The sequence below is a fragment of the Ruditapes philippinarum genome, unplaced genomic scaffold (assembly GCF_026571515.1).
Source record: "Ruditapes philippinarum isolate M1 unplaced genomic scaffold, ASM2657151v2 ctg2326_1_1_1_1, whole genome shotgun sequence".
Taxonomy (NCBI): Eukaryota; Metazoa; Mollusca; class Bivalvia; order Venerida; family Veneridae; genus Ruditapes; species Ruditapes philippinarum.
The window spans coordinates 4,575-25,635 of record NW_026860994.1 but is presented as its reverse complement, the minus strand read 5'-3'; the positions used below and the strand labels follow the sequence as shown (position 1 = coordinate 25,635).

Sequence of the window (21,061 nt, the reverse complement as noted above, 5' to 3'; positions counted from 1 at the left end):
AAAAAAACAACTACTTTCTGAAACTGAATTTATTTTTTTCGAAATTGATTAAAATGTATCCATCTGTTTTTCTACCTATATTCTAGGTAATGATGGATTGATCATAATTGTCACAACAAAACCTTATAAACATAATATTAACATGATATAGGTTCATGAGCTTGAAATAAAGTCTACAAAGACTTGTTATTTTATATCAAACAAGAACTTAGCGAGTCGGACGTGTCGCCTGACAATAGCATAAAAAATTATGTATGCATGTATAAGCAAATAAGCAATTAGCAAATAAGCAAATTGGCAAATAAGCATATTGGCAAATAAGCAAATTGGCAAATCAGCAATTAGCAAATAAGCAATTAAGTAGTTGGCAAATAAGCAAAGTGGCATGTCCCTACCGGCATTCCATACCTTTCTGTAATAATACTTTTAAAACATATTGTTCTTCTGTGTATCATACAAGTGAAATCAGTAACCGTGACTTCAAATGATATAAAAATGCAACGTTCTCATATTAAAAACGAATGACTGATATAAATTACGGGCACATTAATATTAATATTGTTTTTATAACGTACGAAGAGCAAAAATTAATTTTATAAAGTATAAGTAATGGTTTTGGAGCATGTTAGATGCCTGTTACCTGCAAACAGAAACGCAAAATGTATAATAATTTGCCATAAAGGTAACACATGAACATATAATGAACATTTACATTTTGAACATTTACACAATGCGATATTAGTATAAAAAAGATAATCAAGATAACTGTAAATAAAGCTTACTCGAGAATTATAATATATCATATTATGATAGATCTACTACGAATTTTGAGTGTTTATAATTCTTGATATCAACTCGGAATGAATGCATATTGATTTGAGTTATTACTCTGGCAACTGGGTACAGTGAAATAAAGTTGTCTCGCTCTGTCAATCATAATCCGGCTCTACCCATTTAAAAGACCTCACAGATCTCTCGTCGGCGTAAACGTCATCATAATCTGTTTTACTTTCATTATCAAAAGTTTCCGATTTTAACTTTCGTCTCCAATAAATTATATCACTATATTCATTAAATATATCATCACTTTCATCATATTCTTCACGCCAGGAGCGACCGCTTTTGCGTTTATAAGGAAGCATTAATGATCGTTGTTCATTGGTTTGCGGTATGTGATTTAAATGTTCACATAAATCATTATCTATCTCGGACTCATCACCTATGTCTGAGTATCTTCCTGATAAAGTATTTGAGTACTGAACAGCATACTTTGAGCACGTTTCATGAGAGTTTGTTGATAGCTGTTCAAAAACTTGACTTTCAGCATCAGACGTATTGTATTTTGAAGGTAAGTTTCTAAGGTCAAGGAAATTTTCTTCAGTCTCTCCTTCGCTTGGCGTATCTATGTTGCCTCCCCCTAAGTGATGTATCATGTCATCTTCGTCAACAGCATTATCTCGGTGATTTAAATGCAAAAACTGTGATAAATCAATACTACCACTCGCAACACTACCCGAAATACTACTCGCAATACTAACAGTGTCTGTAGGCATCTGACCAATCAAAATAGGATCTGAAAGTGAAGTATCATATCAATTAGAACTTTCTCTTATCATTACTTACCGCACTATCTTTTCCCTTTAAACTAAAACTAATTAAGTTGATTTAAATATAGGTTTCGTTGATCAGAATTATCGTCAAAATAATCATATAATTATTTATTCATAACCAATAATTCTTTAGTTCATAAACTGTAAAAATGATTAAATAGAATAATCCTAAAATCCAAAAGTATCTTTAAAGCTGCATGCCTCCAGATGAGGCAAAATATTTTAATAAATCAAACCTGAGAAATGTATGTACTAATATTTTATGAAAAGTAAAACGATTCAAGATTTAAGTAATAATTAACATGTTGTGTGTGATTAATGATTGATTTTTCGGTGTTTATAACCATATTTCTACTAGCTGTGTTACTGACATGAGTCGTGAGTGCTGTTTGTAATGTTTTAATTGCTTCCTTTTGCTTACTTCAATATTTCACATTCAAATGCATTGTCAAATTTTTCATTATCGTAAGCATGAATCTGGAGGCGTGCTGCTTTAAACTTAAATTGTAAGAATTTAAACCATACCGGTATGTTGTTGTTTCTTCAGAATGTGTCGTTTTCTGTCCAGGGGACACCTTAAATACCTGAATTTGTACTTTCTAGCAATTTTCCTAATACAATAGGCACAGAAAGTATGTCCACACGGTAAAATCCTTGGAACATGCTGATCCTCGTCAAAGTTGTAAGTACAAATAGCACACAATTCGTCTTCGATAAAAACGTTTTCTGGCTTACTCACATTAGAGTCCCGCTCAAACGATATGTCACGATGTAAACCTGGTATACTTTCATCATCGTCATCATCTTCGTCGTCATCTTCATAATCATCATCATCATCATCTAAATCATCTAATTCGGCAATAAAGTCAGCGAATTCAGGACGATATGGAGGAGATAATATCTCATCAATTATGTCACCAAGACCAATGTCTAAATAATCATCATTATATGAATATTCAGTGCCTGTCTCTTCTTTCATCTTTGAACATGTACAATTTCCCATTTTTTCCCCTGCAAAATGCAAAAACATACTTTTCAATCAAAATATTTTTTATTGCCTAATTTATAATTTGTTCATGTTATAAAACACGATTATCGATTTGAAATAAATCGTTTTATATGACCGGATTTTCATTTAGTACATAATGTAGATATTTCATTAATGTACTTAATAACTTTTTAAGTATACAAAAATTATCTTGAACTTTGAATTCGAATTAGAATAAACATATCAATGAATAAACGGTATATTTTACTTATTTAGCTGTTTTAAAAAGTTCTTTAGCTTACCATCTAACATAAATATCCAAACAAGTATCACTATCCCGTCATGTGTATATTTAGTTTTAAAAAATCGTAGAATAAATTTGGGGGATTGTCAAAAGCATTGACTACAATATTTACTTCCTTTTTGACGTGCTGTTTGTTATAAATTTTTACTACACAAGCTGAACAAAACATTTTAAACTGCGTATCCGTATTGAATAATACGTCGTAAATTCAAATTAATTTACATGTTTACCTATATCTATTTGTATTAGTTAACTATCATATTACACGCTTTGTAAACCGCACAAAATACAATCTTAGTTGTACATATAAACTTTTAATATAGATAATGAATGAGCGGGTTAACTAACTGTATCATACAAAATGGTTTGGAAAAAATCCACAGTTTTCAAAAGATCCGGTTTATGAGATTTTATTACCTTAATGGTCCATTTATAATTTTTCAGTTTCTTTCCGCATGATTCGTTTATTAGCCTTCATTTTCCATCCTCATGATCCTACACAAAGTGTACGGGTTAAATGTTTTGTTTTATTTCATATTTTTGTTATTGTTGTTTTTAAAATGTTTAAACTTTAAGACATTTTAACATTGTCAAATATCTTGGTCTGCAATGGACACATTTTCCATTAGTATTTCATATCTTGCAGACCTTTCATAATGGATCAATTCACATTAATGTAAGAATGTTTACAGAATAAAAAAAACTTTATGGTACATTTTGGTACTGAAGTGTATTTAAAGAAGCATGCCCCCAGGTTTATGTTAATTTTCGTGAAAATTATGAAAGCGAGTTTGAAAGTAAATTATTGTAAAGTGAACAAAGAAAGTAAACTGCATGTACAATTTACTTAAATTACCAAAAAAAAGAGGTCTCAATATGCATCGCAGACAAAGCTGCAAATGAGTTATTAATCGCACATGACATGTAAAATATTACTTGAAACTTGAATCTTTCTACTTTTCTAAAAATCTTAGCCAGTATTTCAAGTTTGTTTTTATTGAAATATGTTGGTAGTTTTCACTTCGGATCACGGCCGTAAGTCACATTGAATTTACCAGAGCACAGTTCAACCACCGCATTGTTCCTGTGCATGCTGTGGAGCAGTTATCCAGTACTAGCTGCCTTCACTTTCGCAAGGAACTGATAACTTCTGTACATACAAGAGCAGAGGTACAAAGCGAATGACCGTAGAAAGGATTTCATGATCAATCATTACGAAAGTGAACCTCGCCGTCCGGGAATCTAACCCGGGTCGCCCAATTCACAGTCCAACACTACCTATTGAGCTAACCGGACGGCGCATAATTTGGCTTATATGGAGGCATGCAGCTTTAAGTAGTGGAAAGTGAGTGAATGTATGTGTGGTGACAAAATGTCATGCACATGTATGCCAGCACTGGGCATTTCAGTAATAGTTGTGCCATTTGAAATAGAACGATATATGCAGGGTTGGAGACATTGATGATATTAATAATGTTTACCACATTAAGTAAAGACTAAATTATATCTGCTCGCTGTAATTGGGCATTTACCATATACATACCAGTAATGATTGATGATCAAGCGGATAAAACTTAATATGCAACCTTGCTATTGTAATAATGAAAAGAAAAAGGTATATACAAACGTAAACAAATACACTGTGTTCTGTACACCGATACTAAACAAGTTATCTCACATATAGCGCCAAGTTCATTATTTCTCCGCTAGATGAAAAAAAGAAGACTTTCTGGAAACACGAATTCTGCTTTTCTTTTTTATGTTTCAAAAATGTAATTTATTGTTTACATATCGAGCTAGTAAATTGTTATGCAGAAATGTGTGATATTAAAACATATTTAACTTTTTCGCCATGAAAAAATAGATATACTGGTATGTAAATAAAACATGACAATTTCGCAACGAAGTAAAGCCGCAGATAGATTCTTCTTAGTCTACAAACAAATTAAATTGCGCTCTCACCTCTAAATAAAACATTGTTTTAATATTACTATCTAAACGCCCATTAAGCCTTAAATGGTAATATTTTCATTTTCTCCTAAAAGCTATTTACATTAAGAGTTTTTTTACAGTTTCTAAAAGGTTACTCAATGACCAATAGCTGAGTAATCTTTTGCAGTTTGAAATACTTACAGATAGAATGATTGCGTATTTTGTATGGAAGTCAAAATTCTATTCTGTTTACATTTTGCAACATCTTCTTGAGGTGACAACCGTCTTATATGTTCTAAATCCACAAACATACATTTGCCCTTTCTACAGAAAAAATATTCAGTTCAAAGGCTTAATGTGCCTTTTTACCAATTATGTACATACGTGCCTGGACATCAGATGGGCATCTATTACACGCTGCAAAAACACTATCAATAATACTGTTTATCCATATTTTGAAGATTTCATTTCAATAAAAATACACATCACCGATTCAAATACTTTATTAACTTCCTGTTTAAATCCGTAAAGACTAAAGCAGATACTGTACATAATGATTTTAAAATACTAGGTACTGATGTATCATTGCGGAACCCAAGGTATATTCCGTATTAATACTGGTATACGATACCGAGGATGGGTATATGTATACTTTAATCTGTTGAAGTTACTCTATTTACAAGTCATCGGATCAGAACTCAACCAATAAAATGCATTGATATATAAAATCAATATCTGCAGACTAAAATAAATACGTGACACGATAATGAAAATATGAATGTAAATATGCTTTATTGACAAGAGGAGGGTCGACTCGAATTGCGTCCCTTGTTTAGCATACTTAATCCTAATTCATGTAGAATAACAAGATTTTTTTTGTTGCAGATCAAACGTAAAATACTAGCAGTGTTTGGTACAGAAATTATACACACCTTCTAGCTGTAATAATTATACTCCTACCTAAAACATCATCTGAGATATACATCGGAGTATAAACAAGATGTAAAAAATACCCCAAACTATCATACACATGGCATTTACTTGACCAGTGCTTTTTACTTGCATTGAAATATCATTTATGTACTTTTAAAAAAAGATTATTCATAAACCCAACCGTATTTTTTTTCTTTAACTTTAACTAATTTCAGTTGCCTGTCTGGTCCGAAATGTTCGTGGTAAAAAATGTCCCATTACTCATCCTTTCCATAATGAAATATCAGAAATAAGTAATTGAAAGAGCACCGAAACACGAGGCTATCTGATTTGTACGAGGGGGCGTAGCCCCCGAGTATAAATCAGATTGCCGAGTGTTTTTGGTGTTCTTTCTCTTTTGTATCATAGTCAAACATGACAGCACGTTAGGTGTTGTCATAATAGGAAACCCCAGAGAAAATTAACCAATAAACGAGCATTTGAATATGATAGTTCTGCCCCTTTCCCTTCCGTCACAATAAGTAAACCCCAGCAAAAATGAACCAATCAACGGGCATTATCTGGAGTGCGGGTAACTGATACCTGCACTCCAGTTACCGCACTGTGCATGTATATGTATACGATTTAACTCTGACACTTTTTCAACAGAAAGGTCCCCAAACTATGATACAATTAAATGATACAGGCTGTACGTTTAGAATTTATTCGCTTTGATAGATTTTGATATTTTTTTTACATTAAGTAGGGGGTGATGCAGGAGAAGGGGGTGGGGTTTTGGGTCGTAGAAATAATTTTTATTTTAATACTTATTTATTTACTTTATAACAACATCACTGCTTTGAGAAAGATAAGTCATCTCCAAGAGACAAAAGTCCATTGCATTTCTAGACCGAAGCTTTCTGACAAATTGTGTAAACATCTCAATAAAAATAGAATATAACAAATTCTTTATACTGCAATCATGAGAGCTGATTTGCTTATGGCAATTTGCAAGAGGACAGTCATCTTTCAAGATTCATGTAGAAAGGTTTGCTATCATGTGTAATTGTAGAAAAACAATGAATACTGTACAAAATATCGCTAAGCTCTCATTGGGTAATATTTGAAATATAAAATTTGTTGCGTGTGTGGTTCAAAACTGATGCATCATTCTTAATAAATACATAAACCTTGATATCATTTAGTATTAGACATTACAACAAACCATATTAGACATAACAACAAACCATATTAAACATAACAACAAACCACGAAAGAATTATACATGGAAGTTGTTGGCAAATGTGAGATATATGATCCAATATTACATACATTTGATCCGCGCCACGACAAAACCAACATAGTGCGTTTGCGACCAGCATGGATCCAGACCATTATGTTGGTTTTGTCGTGACGCGGCTCATTTATATAGCATCGCATATATATTGTCATTCTAAATCACCCCGAACTTTATCAACATATTTTTATTCAAGCAGAATTTTAAAGAAAATCCAAATGATACATTTCTATTGTTTTTATCAATATTTGAAATAATAATGGAAAATGTGCCATTTGAAGATCTATCCACTTCAAACAACAAATAACAAGTAGGCAATTGATGAATATTCGTATATAAAGCTTTGTTTTCACTTGTTAAAATATTGTCTCCTTTTAAAAAGGACATTATTAGATTTTTTAAACTTTTTTTTTAAAGTTACATTTAATAAATTTCATAAAAAACTAAATAGCGACATTTCATTAATAAATTGGGTTTTTAACGACTCCAGGTCTTATTTTGGTGTCCGAACAACCAAAATGAGTTTAATTAGCATAAAAATAGGTAACCTCATTGTGGCGAAATGGGAAGTACAATTTCTGTTTGCATGAGAAACTCCGCCTTCGGATCATCCGTACATCAATATTAAATCAACAAACATGACTATAAGTGGCAGTCCTAATTTAACGGTATATTTCCGCATTGTTTTCATACAAATTTAATCTCTTTACGAGATGATTACTTTTACTGAACCCCTGGTTTAGTGCACCGTGAAGCTTAAACGGTAAAAGTGTGTTTGCACAAGAAAATATCACATTTGCTGTGTTACGGATAGCAACTATAAAACTGTGACGTAGCGCATACACGAGCTCATTATAGTCTTCATTTGCATGTTAAAATTCGTATACGAACTTTAGTGTTACCGTGGGGTTTCCCGTTTAAAATCCTAATTTATGAACAATATTTGATGAGATTTAGTTTAAACAATATTTTATTTATAAGTATTACATTTACATGATAATTAACAAATAATAAATAGTACGGATTGAGTAGTAAGCTTGAAAGCTTTTTTAAAAACTCTTTCCGTAATCACTATCTCAAACAGTATGTAAAATGGTAACAATTGTATGCATTTTTGAGTTAAATATACATAACATTTTCACTATAAACTTGCTTCTTTACATGTACAGGAAAGTTAGCAATTTACACTCTGGTTTTCCTAATCGAAACGACCTTAATAATAGAATATTGACATAAAAATGTGAAAGAAAACCCTATAGTTCTATAGCATAAATACACGTAAGTGATAAATGCACAGATTAGCACGTTTAAACTTTTCAAGAAAAATAATAGAACTTTAAAGCATGTTTTAAAAAAATTTAAAGAAAAATAAATAAATGGAAACGTTAGTTAATTGTTGAAATTGTTGGGTAATAGATGGTAGGAAATAAGAGACAGATTTGAGAGAAAGAAAAAGAAAGACAACAGGAATGGTCACTAAAATACTATGGAGTTGATGGAACGAGTTTACAATATACTTTTGAGAAGATATTATGCATCTAAATCTCTATTTCATATTAGTCGAAAAAATAACTTTCTATTTACATTTCAAAACGTTTTGTTCTGTGTAAATATGAGTGTATATGAAGGACTATTGCTTCATTTAAATCGTCAGCAATTGAATTATCACCATAGAGTAAAACGTTAAGTGTGACAGTTGTTATTTCACTTAAATTATTAAGGAGGACATTTCGTTCATCTTGGTACCTTGGACACGAGAAGAAATAATGAGATTGTGTTTTCTATGTCACCACATTCACATAGGGGACTTTCTATTATGTTTTTTGAAAACAAATGTTCTTTGAGAGAACTACAATGTGTTTCTAAGTCGTGTGTGTATAATCTGGTATTTTCTCTCACCTACATAATAATGAGAAGGCACACTTTGAAACATCTTCATTAAGTCTACTTTTGAAAATTGAAATGGATGGTGAATTTCTGTAATTAACAGGAAGATTGTTCCAGTATTTAATTGATGATGGCAAAAATGAATGAGAATAAAGTTGTGTGTGACAAAATATATTTCTAGTGTTGTCTGCATTTCGTAAATTATAATCTGAAGATTCTCCTACTGTATCGGGAACTAATGAAGAGAGGTAATGAGGAGAAAGATTATTGAACATTTTATAAAGAAGTATTTGTTTGTGTTTGTAGCGTCTTACTTTAAGGGGTTGGATGCAAGTATCTTCATAAAGATTAGAGATAGAAACTAGTTTTGTTGTACCGGTTATTATTTCTGCAGGCTTCAAGTTGTATTTTTTTCAAGTTCAAAATTCATCTTGTTGAGTTATGTTGTTCCCAAACAACATCCGAGTATTCCAGAAGGGGCCGAATGAAAGAGAGATATATATTTTCAAGTGACTTACGATCAGAATGAATTTCAAAGAATCTCATTATATAAATTCTTTTGCCAGGCTTTTTTTGGGTAATATTTTGTATGTGAGAATGCCAATTTCCATCATTAGAAAATGTTACTCCAAGATGTTTGTGTGAGGTCACTTCATTTATTTGCACTCCGTTCATTGTCAATGGGGGGATGAATTGGTTTGTTTACTTTACGAGAGATAATTACTGATTCCGTTTTACTTGGATTGAAGTCTACAAGCCAGCCATTTGCCCATTCTGTAATTTTTTTCAGATCAGAATTAAGAGTCACCGCAGCATGAAGTGGATTATCAACAATGAATATATAAACTTGTATCGTCTGCAAAGAGTCTGATATATGAGTTAATGTCAAGAACAATGTCATTTATATAGATTAAAAAGAGAAGAGGGCCTAGAATGGACCCTTGAGGAACTCCGGCTGAAAATAAAAACGGTTTGAGAGGGAACCGCCTGGAAGAACCACCTTTTTGTTTTTTTTTCTATCACTGAGATAAGTCACTAAACCAGTTTAAAAGCCCACCATTTATTCCAGCAGACTGAAGCTTGAAAATGAGACCTTTATGCCAGACACGAATCAAAGGCTTTTTGAAATATCGCAAAAAGACAGCTCTCACTTCTTTTCCATCATCAAGGGCTTTGCAAAAATGTATTATATATATAGAAACAAGTTGATTTTGTTTGTTGAGTCATTGGGAACAAACCCAGATTGTAATGAAGTTATTGTGTTTATTAGCAACAAAGAAAATTGAATATATGCTTATGTATAATTTTTTCTAAAGATTTGCTGATCGTGCTAAGAAGTGATATAGGTCTGTAATTAGAAAACAATTGAACGGGTCACCTTTCTCTGTAGACTGCACATACATTGGCAAGCTTCCATTGTGAAAGGGACTTTACAAGCTGTTAATGATTTTCCTGAAAAGATGACAGAGAGGTACAGAGAGTTCTTTTCTGACAATTCCTTTAGTATCCTGTTGTTATTATTATCAGGTCCTGATGCTTTACCAACATTGAGAGTTTTAAGAGTATCACGTAACCTCATCATAAGTTATATTTATTGTGTCAAGTTTATTAATATTTTGATGTACATGAAAGTTTGGTAAAGACTTATTTTTATCATCAAGTGAGGATTGTGATTGGAAAAATTGGTTAAGTAAATTTGCTTTTTTCAGTGTCAGAAGTCAATATGGTGCCATTATCATTCAAAATCTTAATTTTACTATTTACTGTTGGTTTTAATGAATTATTTGAGAATTTTCCAGTAATCTGTTGTTTTTAAATTTTCTCCTTTTATTTTTTCTGATAATTGTTTAGTATAATCTGTTTTTGCATTTCTAAGTAGGTGAGTTGTTTTGTTTCTTAATGTTTTGTATTTGTTCCAGTGTTCAATATTATTTGATTTTTTAGCTCTGTCATATGCCCTTTTTCTTTTCCGTATATATTTTCTTATTTCATTATGCATTCCAAGGGAGGGTCTGTTTGTCTTATAGTAACTATTTTGTTTGGAATGTGTTTTTTTGATAATGTAATTAAGGTTTCAGTAATATTACTAGCATAAGTATCGATATCGTCACTTTCAAGGGATTCCCAGTTATATGAAGCCGCTTCACGTCGCATATTATTAAAGTTGCATTGATCATATTTCCAGATAAGACGTTTTAAATGATTTAGCATGTGACTTTTGACAGTTAAGTAAGCAATATACTGGACACATGATATCTTAATTGTTGGTCAAGAAATGGATCACCTACACCCGAAGCATGGACACTACCCGAAAAAGAAACAAGGAAAACGTCAATCAGAGAGGAAGATGATTCTGTGAAAATGCGTTGGTTCGTTTATTATTTGTGTCATGTTGTATTGATTTGCTATATCAAGTAGTTTCTTGGATGATGCTGTTTTTTTAAGATATCTAAGTTGAGATCACCGGTGATTATTATATTCTTAATGCTAGTATCAAAGGCAAGGTCAATTGATCGTTCAATATTTGGAGAGAACATATGCAGGAGAATTTGGAGGGCGATAGAAGGTGCCAACAAGAAATTTTCGAATGATGAATCGTTAACTCTATCCAAATACATTCAATACCACTAATCTCGAGATCTTGTCTTCTTACGGCTGGAATGCTATTTTTTAACGTATACTAAAATGCCACCATGGTTAATCAGCAACTCTGTCCTTTCTAAATGGAGTAGAAAAAATTTTTCAAAAAAAGAGATCGATTCCGAGTCTATATTGCTGTTAAGCCATGTTTCTGTGACAGAAATTATATCAAAATGTTGTAGTTCTCCTTGTACGATATCTTTCTTTGAGAAGAAACTCTGGACATTATAATGGACAATTGATAAGGAGTTTATTGAAACTCTCTAAGATTTCGTTTACCGTTGAAGAGGGAAGATGTATAATTAAAAGAATCTGAGCTATTTATATCGGGACCAGGATTTTTGTGAATATCGCCTGCTCTATATAGAAGAAAATAAACCCAGAGTTTGATGAGATTTACAACAATACTATTAAACAGGTTAATGAAACTGTAGAATGTTTGATTTTTAGGCCGACGGCAAAATATTTTTACATATTTATTTAATGTAACTTTAAGAAAAATATACAAATATGCTATATACGAGTATTATATCTAAGTCTACTGAATTTGTGTAATGGATATGCACAGCTTTGAATTTCGAAAAATAATTTCAATTTTATAGGTTTTTTTTTATATCAGCATACAAATATGAGCTACTAACAAAATAGAACCTTGTTAAACTATGTACAAGTGGGAAAGGCTTATCACTTACGGTTCCGGCAAATGTTTAGTCGCAACTCCGTAAAACTTCGGCCAAGGACTTTGACGATATTTTGATCTGACCTACGCTATAAATTTTTTAAATAAAGTATTTAATTGTTGGAATTTGTTGAGTTAGTTTATATCGTTTAATCATATTTGCTAACTATTATGGCTTTATTAGAACCGGAAGTACACATGAAATACTTGTTGACGATATTTCGGATTTGTTGCAACGGATATTCTAAAATTAATATGATTGTTAGACATAATTTCAAATCAGAATATTGCCAAACTACACTGTACTGTCCTTGATGTTCGATAAATATGTTCATTACTCATTGCACTGTAAAGGTAATCAAAAGTCACATGATGAAGCTACTTTCAATCTATATTATTTCCGACATAACTGTTTGTAATCATCGAGGTATTCCGAACAGATACAGCTCATATCGTTTTAAAATAAACATGAATTTAATACAACAAAAATGCCATTATAGCATATCACATATATCTGTAGTGTTAAAATTGTATTCACTTTGTTTACTAAATTTGATTGTTTATAGTTGACAGCAAATAAAACACATGTGAAAATTAATATTATTGTCATGCTGCCTTTTAAGTGTTTTAAATAACGTAATATGATATACTTAGTACATGCAAACGTTATAATACCAGTCTTGAGATAGTGTCAAAGGTTTAACTAAAACACGGGTATTGATAAAGTGCCCTTCAGTAATAGGATACTCCATGTACATGTAGTTAAAAGGTTTATACGTTTCAATGGAAATATATTAAACATTTTATCTCTGCAAATCAAAACCACCGTGGATTTACTTGCCCAATGCTTTTGATAGTATTTGATATTAACAATCCACACGTAATTACAAAGTGTCCTATGGGGAACGCTCTTTTTACATAAGTTACGCCTTTCATTGACTTTGCCTGCTTCAGATTTAGAATTACCATTGTTATTTTAAAAGATTTTGATTTAAAAATACAGTAGGCAGTCCTATTCCAAATTCTCTCCTGGATATAAACTTTAGAAATTGACTCACATCATACAAAGCTATCGATCATGCAACCATTTTGATAGATCAGATATTGAATTTGCATATTCAGAAATGACTGAACTTCATACGTATTAAATATCTATCGCAGGATACACAAAGAAATAATGCTTATGGCACATATCTAACAAAGATTGCTATCAACACCGTTAAAGTTATTTATTCTCATTTATATTTAAAAGTCATACCTTTTTCGCCTATACACATATAACGGGAAAATAATCATTAATACGCTTAAACTGTTTATTCCATCACTTTTTATCATTGTGTAGTAAAAGTCTGTTTCGCGGCATAAACATTGCGAAACTAGTTCCAACTCTTGCGCTATTTTTTGTCAGGCCCCTAGCGTAAAACAAAATTAACATAATCTCACTTTAACATAATGAGCTTTTTGGTTATCTGTTTCTATGTCTTTCGATTTTGAACCAGCTGACGCCCGACGGATCTTTTTATGTTCAAAACCTTCATAAGGTTGTTTATCAAATGCTTTAACAAGTTTATAAAACCCTTCTGTGTCGTTCTCATTTTCCTCCCCTTCCATATCATTGGAGTCAGTGAATACACGAAATTCGCTATCATCTTCACTTGTATATTGATCATTATCAATATCATTATCATGATCATGTGTCTCTTTGACGTTGTGCTTTAAATCTTTATCGATGTCTACACCAATCTTATTGTCTGTATTGTTATCAGCACAGACAAATGGCTTTTCTGAAATATCACTGTCATTACGTAGTAAGGTATGCACACTTAATAAAGTTTTTGTTGCGTAATAATCCTGAAGGTTGTCTGCTGGTGGTGGACGAGTATTGGCAGGTAGAATTTTTTGCTCCAAACGCAGAAGTTCCCTGGCAGACATTGGCTGAATTGCGGGCGAGAATGACCTTAGAACAGAAGTTGGAGTTGGAGCTTGTAGAACACTTGAACCTCCACGTACGTCGAAATATTCACTTTGCTCATCTTTTACACTGTTTGTGTCAGAATTATCCAGAGATGAGTCACTGCTTAAAAACTGAACTTTCTTTGTCGCTTGATTTCCACTTAGTGTGTCACTTATACCAGATTTGCTGGTTAAACAGCTTTTTCTACTCCTTGCAGACGTAAGTATCCTTTTGGAATCGTCTCTAGCTTCACAAGATTTAGTTCTTTCAACTTGACCATTAATTGCTGAGCGAACTGCCTCATGTAAGTCGTGTTTACTTGTATATGATCTTACATTTGTCTGTTTACTATGAAATTCGCTTTGAATAGGCGTAAACACATTTCCATTTCTTCTACCTATTGTTGGAGAAGACGGCGATCTTAATGTCCGAGTTAGTCTCAGTCGAGCATTACTTGATGCCGATCCTTTCGTATGAGGCTGTTTTTCTGAATCATGAATTAATTTTCCAGAGACATCAGGTGCTTGATTGATACCATTGTTAATTGTCATTCCTCCATATCCGAATCCACCAGGTAAATGGTTTATTCTTGTATACATGGAATCCGGGGTTTGCTTGCGCAAACTTTGTGATAATGGTCGGTCTTTGAAAATTAATGGCTGCTTTTGAAGCGAGGAAGTTGCAGTTGCTGATAAACTATTACTCGTCTTTGTTGGGAACAACACAGGCAAGGACTTTGTTCGAATATATGGTATTTTTGTTTGAGTGAATGGTGGAATTGCGCTCTTCGAGTCATCAAAAACTGACCTTTCTTCGTCATTTGCACCCGTCTTTGTATCTTGTATGTCTATGGCATCGCATTTAGGAAGGTCATAAACTTCACGAGGTGCTGATTTCTTGACACAGCCGAGGCGACGAACGCTTGAGGCTATTCGCAATTTATATTCATTTTGAACTTGAATATGTTTATTTTCAGATCTTTTGTTTTTCAGATGATCTTGAAAGTTAATGTCAAGTGTCCTTGGTTTATTTGGAAGACTTTTGATAAATTCTTTTGCAGACGACACCCTTTTTTTGACAACTCCTTTCCTTTGTCCTTTCAGATCAAACGAAACAGGTTCGTCGTAAAACCGTATATGCGAATTTGTTCTTACTTCAAGATCAGCCGAATGTTTGTAATACACTGGCTTTCTTTGAACTATCTCGTCTGGCATGTTAAATATCCTCTGTTTTGCTTGCGGGATTGAAACTGTCTTTTCATGCGGAATCATTACATTTGGAATAACAGTAATGGTACTACGTGCAGTTGCACCGGATGCTTGACGCGGGGCAGTATATCTGTGCAAATTTTCATTTACTGCAGCGACGATATTAATGAGAGTTGCGTGCTGTATTGTTTCTTTAATATCCTTTTTAAGTGTTTTATTTCCTTTTAAGCTGCTTGGTCGCGGTTTCCGCGATGGAAAATACGAATTAACGGCGTAATTCATCCGATATGTGGCAGACACACCCGGACCTGGTCGTCCGTAGTATTGAACTACACTCATGTTTATAAATTCTCAGTCAATTCTGCACTTCCTCTTGTCCCCCAAAAAGTGTTGTATTCTTAATGATTTATGATCCTCTTTCCTATACAACAATGAAATGCCCCTTTTATTCTTGTCTCTCTCTATTTGACAAATCGATGGATATCATTTTAACATGTCCTTTAATGAGGGAATATATTCTAATTGATCATCGAAGTCTGACAAATTTTATCTTCCATATATGTGTCTCATCGACATGATTTATTCATACTTTCCTTTCTCTTATGGTAAACTCTTTGTAGAGGTAGTGCCAAGTCGATTTCCCCTAAAAAGAAATTAAGTCATAAAGACACGAAAAACGAATCTTTTTTTAACTATAAAATGTAAGTTCCTATCTGAAATGTACACTATATGTCACTTTATTACTTTTCTGAATCACGTTTTCCAGTTTAATGTGCTTATAAAATTCTGCACTAATCTATAAAACAAAGGATTAAATATTTCCGAATGTTATGGCATATATAGATAGAAAGGTAGATCACAATAAAATTGAGCAAATTAAACATTTTTCTTATGATTTTATTTTGGATTTCTCTTCAACAAACTGATGAATGGTACTTCATTAAGAAAGGTACACACTTAGATATAACAAAATATCAATTTCATTGTGTGAAGTGAAATTACTACTTTTTAAAGGTACATTAAACGCAAATATACAACTTAAAAACCTACTGATGCATTATTCTGATTTCTAATGAAAAACTTAGCAAATATTTGATCGTATTTATTATGATATTGGATTTTTTTCACTGGGTCAGTTTTAGTAAAAACTGAAATGATTAAGTAAGTCTTAAAACCAGTGAATGAAAAATACATTCGTTCAAAAAATAAATTAAGATATATATTGATCAGTTGAATTCTTTCAAGACAAGATAAGAAATAAAAAAAATAACTTACCAAATGCTTTGTGATTAATGCCTCGAATAAAAAAGATTTCTCCTTAGTTTCGTCTTTTTGAAATACGTTTTTTTAACAATCACAAAAATGTCTTTAAGAAAGGCATTGGGTTACAACTTTCTATTCGTGTCTAATGAAGTAAATTTGTTTTGTTTTATCTAGAGTTATTTGCGATAACACGTTTAAAGGTCGGTTAATTGTATTTTAACTAAATTATCGATTTACGACCGACGTAAAAGCTTTTATTCAACTTGTTTGAAATAGAAAAATAAATGTTGTCTTTTTGACATTATAGAAATTAAATTTTTTTCTAACCATGAAATTTATAAGCACAAAGTAGATATTTAATTGATTTTAAAATATTTAGCACTTTGTAGTTGGCAATAAACTTAGATTTGCAAAATTTGAACATTTATTTCTTTCAGTTATTAATATTTGATCCATGTACTTCATTTCAGCTGTATAAGAATCGTTTTTGAAATAACGTGCTGGATTTGTTTTATTAATCTTTTAATCCACTTTAATAGAACATATAGGCAGTAAGGGATGGGGGGAGGTTGTAAAATATTTCATACATGTGCTAAATATATAATAGACAAAGGGTTAAGCATTGCCTGAACGTGTTAAATACAGAACATAAACATAACTTGCACGTGTTAGATATATAACAATAAAATTTAATACATTACTCAATATCGAACAGATGCAGAGTAACACATTGTCTGCTCGAACTAAATAAAGAACAGTTACGTGTTACATATAGAACAGCAACGTGTTAGATATAGAACAGCAACGTGTTAGATATAGAACAGCAACGTGTTAGATATAGAACAGCAACGTGTTAGATATAGAACAGCAACGTGTTAGATATAGAACAGCAACGTGTTAGATATAGAACATCAACGTGTTAGACATAGAACAGCAAAGTGTTAGATATAGAACATCAACGTGTTAGATATAGAACATCAACGTGTTAGATATGGAACAGCAACGTGTAAGATATAGAACAGCAACGTGTTAGATATAGAACAGCAACGTGTTAGATATAGAACAGCAACGTGTTAGATATGAACAGCAACGTGTTAGATATGGAACATCAACGTGTTAGATATAGAACAGCAACGTGTTAGATATAGAACATCAACGTGCTAGATATAGAACAGCAACGTGTTAGATATAGAACAGCAACGTGTTAGATATAGAACAGCAACGTGTTAGATATAGAACAGCAACGTGTTACATATAGAACATCAACGTATTAGATATGGAACATCAACGTGTTAGATATAGAACAGCAACGTGTTAGATATAGAACATCAACGTGCTAGATATAGAACATCAACGTGTTAGATTATTGAACAGCAACGTGTTATATATGGAACAGCAACGTGTAAGATATAAAACAGCAACGTGTTAGATATAGAACATCAACGTGTTAGATATAAAACAGCAACGTGTTAGATATAGAACAGCAACCTTGCCTGCACGTGTGGTTATATAAAAGATACAGCATTGTCAACCTGAACGTGTAAGATTAAGAAAATATACATGATAATATACAATGGATGCATGTGTAAGATAAAGAAAATATACTGATAATTCAATGGTTGCACGTGTAAGATAAAGAAATTATACATGATAATATGTTGGCTGCATGTGAATGATAAAGAAAATATACATGATAATATATTGAATACACGTGTAAGATAAAGAAAATATACATGATAATACAATGGTTGCACGTGTAAGATAAAGAAAATATACATGATAATACAATGGATGCATGTGTAAGATAAAGAAAATATGCATGATAATATATTGAATACATGTGTAAGATAAAGAAAATGTACATGATAATTCAATGGTTGCACGTGTAAGATAAAGAAAATATACATGATGATATGTTGGCTGCACGTGTATGATAAAGAAAATATACATGATAATAAAATGGTTGCACGTGTAAGATAAAGAAAATATACATGATAATAAAATGGTTGCACGTGTAAGATAAAGAAAATATACATGATAATATGTTGGTTGCACGTGTATGATAAAGAAAATATACATGATAATATATTGAATACACGTGTAAGATAAAGAAAATATACATGATAATACAATGGTTGCACGTGTAAGATAAAGAAACTATACATGATAATTATTATGTTGGCTGCATAGTTATGATAAAGAACAAATACAACTTAGTGTATTGTCCGCCCATGGTGAATTTAGTCCTGATACAGGACCAAACTTTTCTACCTGTGTATCTACTTTCACGTGGTAAAACAGTGCATGCACGTTTTATATAAGTGATAGATATAGGGTTATACATTTCCTACACGGGTTACATACAAAACTTGCACGTGGTAAAACATTGCCTGCATGTGTTGGATATAGAAGAGAAACAGGATAGTACATTGCAAATAATAATACGTAAACTAAGTCACGTGACTAAACACAGTATTTCCTATAGGTGATGACGAATAGCTGTTAGTTTGGGAGTTTATTCCAAGCAATAATAGTCATCGGTACATGCCATGCATGTCTTTGAAAATGCAAATGCTCATAATGTCGATATTATGTTATTATTTTTAAGTTATCATTAAATCATTTTTATCATGTCAATCAATAGGAATAAATTTTAGTTATCTTTTAAAATAATGTCTTGAAGTTATTGCTAATTAATAACTAAAAAAATCTCTAATGAAAGTTTAAAACGGCAAAATTGAAAATGTTGCAGGCTCGGTTATATTGAGCATATACATGGACGATACTCTCAAGAGCAAACTTCTGTCCAAACACCTAGCACCGGCTTAAGCAGAGTTCAACATTTAAACATGAAAAAGTTTAATATTTTGGATTAAGAAACATCCAAGTCATAGAAAGCGTGTACCCTAAACTAGAAAACAATGGGCGGAAATAAACAAAATGGAATTTGAAAAGGGATCAGGTTATGAAGCCTACATATCACATTTCACATATCAGATGTCAAAAGAAAATTTAAAAATTAGACAACATATCATAATCATATTTTCAAGCAGGAATATTGGAACCATCCTACTTGAAGATGCCAAATGGTTAGAACTAAAATTACCAAAACACACACAAAAATGGTGTTCTGAACGATCTATAAGGGTTGGAAATATATCATATCTGTTCAGCTAACAATAGCAGACGATAGATTATTTCAATTTGTTAGTTTAAACAATATTTCATTTATAATCCATACATTTACATGATAAAGTACATAAAATAAAATTTACGGATTGAGTAGGACGCTTGTAAAGCGTTTTTGAAACTTCCACCGTTTTATTTTTTTATATCTTAGGGTTGCAACTTATCATAATAATGTTTTATATTCAATTATTTGTTTCATAGGATAGTGGTCTTAAAGAAAAACATATAAGTATGTATGATGTGTATTCTGTGCAATAATGCATTAGATAAGATATTCACGAACTAGCGTTGTGTGCCGATAATAGAAGAAATTGCATGTCACACATATTTCAATATCTAATTAAAATCCAGTTCTGGTGACGACCCATTTAAATATGTGTTTACTCGATTTCTAATTTTATTAAAGGGAAGTAACATTTGTGAATTAATAAGTTATAATTCTTTCTATGTTGAAAACCTCATTTAACAATGGCAGCGGTTTTGGTGGTACATAAAACATATACGTTTTGCAAAACCTGAAATTACCCAAAATAATCATCGTTGATTCAGAATATAAACTGTCTCGTGTTGTACTGAATTTTAATCATATCAGTTTTTTTTTAGTCTCAGGCCGGCGTCCAAAATTTCCGCAATTTAAAAAAATAAGTCGTTGCGGACACAATATTTCTAAAGTATATTTAAGAAAGTTTAAATTGGCGTAATAGTAACAGTTACTTTCATAAAATAACATGATTGGCACCTGACAAACGAAAGAAAAAAATGTTTTTTTTTCCGATACTGTAAGGCATTTTTTTACTGACAGTGATCCTGGTTATGATCATGAAGAATGTATAAAATGTTTAACAAACTATCTTTTTTTTCTAAAATCTTTCTACACGACATTGTATAAGTTTTCTTAGGCGATGTATTCCAAGTATTTAGGAATATCGAAAATTGTGAAAAAATGATAAAAATGAAGGCATAGTGACTGTTAACTTGTTCACTGAATGACATTATAATGTAAATAGAAATATTTTCCCAGAAATCAGACGAGAAAGAGGTATTTATATTGGACGACACGCATTATAAAAATATATTTTATTATTGAAGAATTTAACAATAAGATTTTTGGATAAAAACATTGCAGACGATTAAAAGAATGAAAACAAATGCATTACACTGATATACTAGTATATTAAACAAAATGCAGGCAGCTATA

The 21,061-nt window shown here is 31.9% G+C and overlaps 2 protein-coding genes across 3 annotated transcripts; both read right to left on the bottom strand.

The window, feature by feature from the left end:
• Nucleotides 1–890: 890 nt before the first annotated feature.
• On the bottom strand, nucleotides 891–5,494 carry LOC132714149 (uncharacterized). 2 transcript variants are annotated; one of them, XM_060696930.1, is made up of 3 exons: nucleotides 5,036–5,494; nucleotides 2,136–2,621; nucleotides 891–1,573 (listed from the first exon to the last, which is right to left on the bottom strand). In XM_060696930.1, exons 2-3 carry the CDS (start codon nucleotides 2,611–2,613, stop codon nucleotides 930–932), a joined length of 1,122 nt encoding a protein of 373 aa, XP_060552913.1. In that variant the 5' UTR covers nucleotides 2,614–2,621; nucleotides 5,036–5,494; the 3' UTR covers nucleotides 891–929. The 2 variants fall into 2 exon arrangements, with proteins under 2 accessions (XP_060552913.1, XP_060552912.1); XM_060696929.1 differs by lacking the exon at nucleotides 5,036–5,494 and adding an exon at nucleotides 2,901–3,175.
• Nucleotides 5,495–12,764: 7,270 nt separating this feature from the next.
• Nucleotides 12,765–16,763, bottom strand: LOC132714148 (uncharacterized). The gene is made up of 2 exons (XM_060696928.1): nucleotides 16,687–16,763; nucleotides 12,765–16,054 (listed from the first exon to the last, which is right to left on the bottom strand). The coding sequence occupies exon 2, from the start codon at nucleotides 15,748–15,750 to the stop codon at nucleotides 13,678–13,680; it is 2,073 nt and encodes a 690-aa protein (XP_060552911.1). The 5' UTR covers nucleotides 15,751–16,054; nucleotides 16,687–16,763; the 3' UTR covers nucleotides 12,765–13,677.
• Nucleotides 16,764–21,061: the final 4,298 nt, after the last annotated feature.

Coding starts and splice junctions, on each gene's coding strand:
- LOC132714149 (XM_060696929.1), bottom strand. Junction 1,574..2,135: donor GAAGAAACAACAACATACCG/GTATGGTTTAAA, acceptor CTTCACTTTCAG/ATCCTATTTTGATTGGTCAG.
- LOC132714148 (XM_060696928.1), bottom strand. CDS start 15,750: ATGAGTGTAGTTCAATACTACGGACGACCAGGTCCGGGTGTGTCTGCC.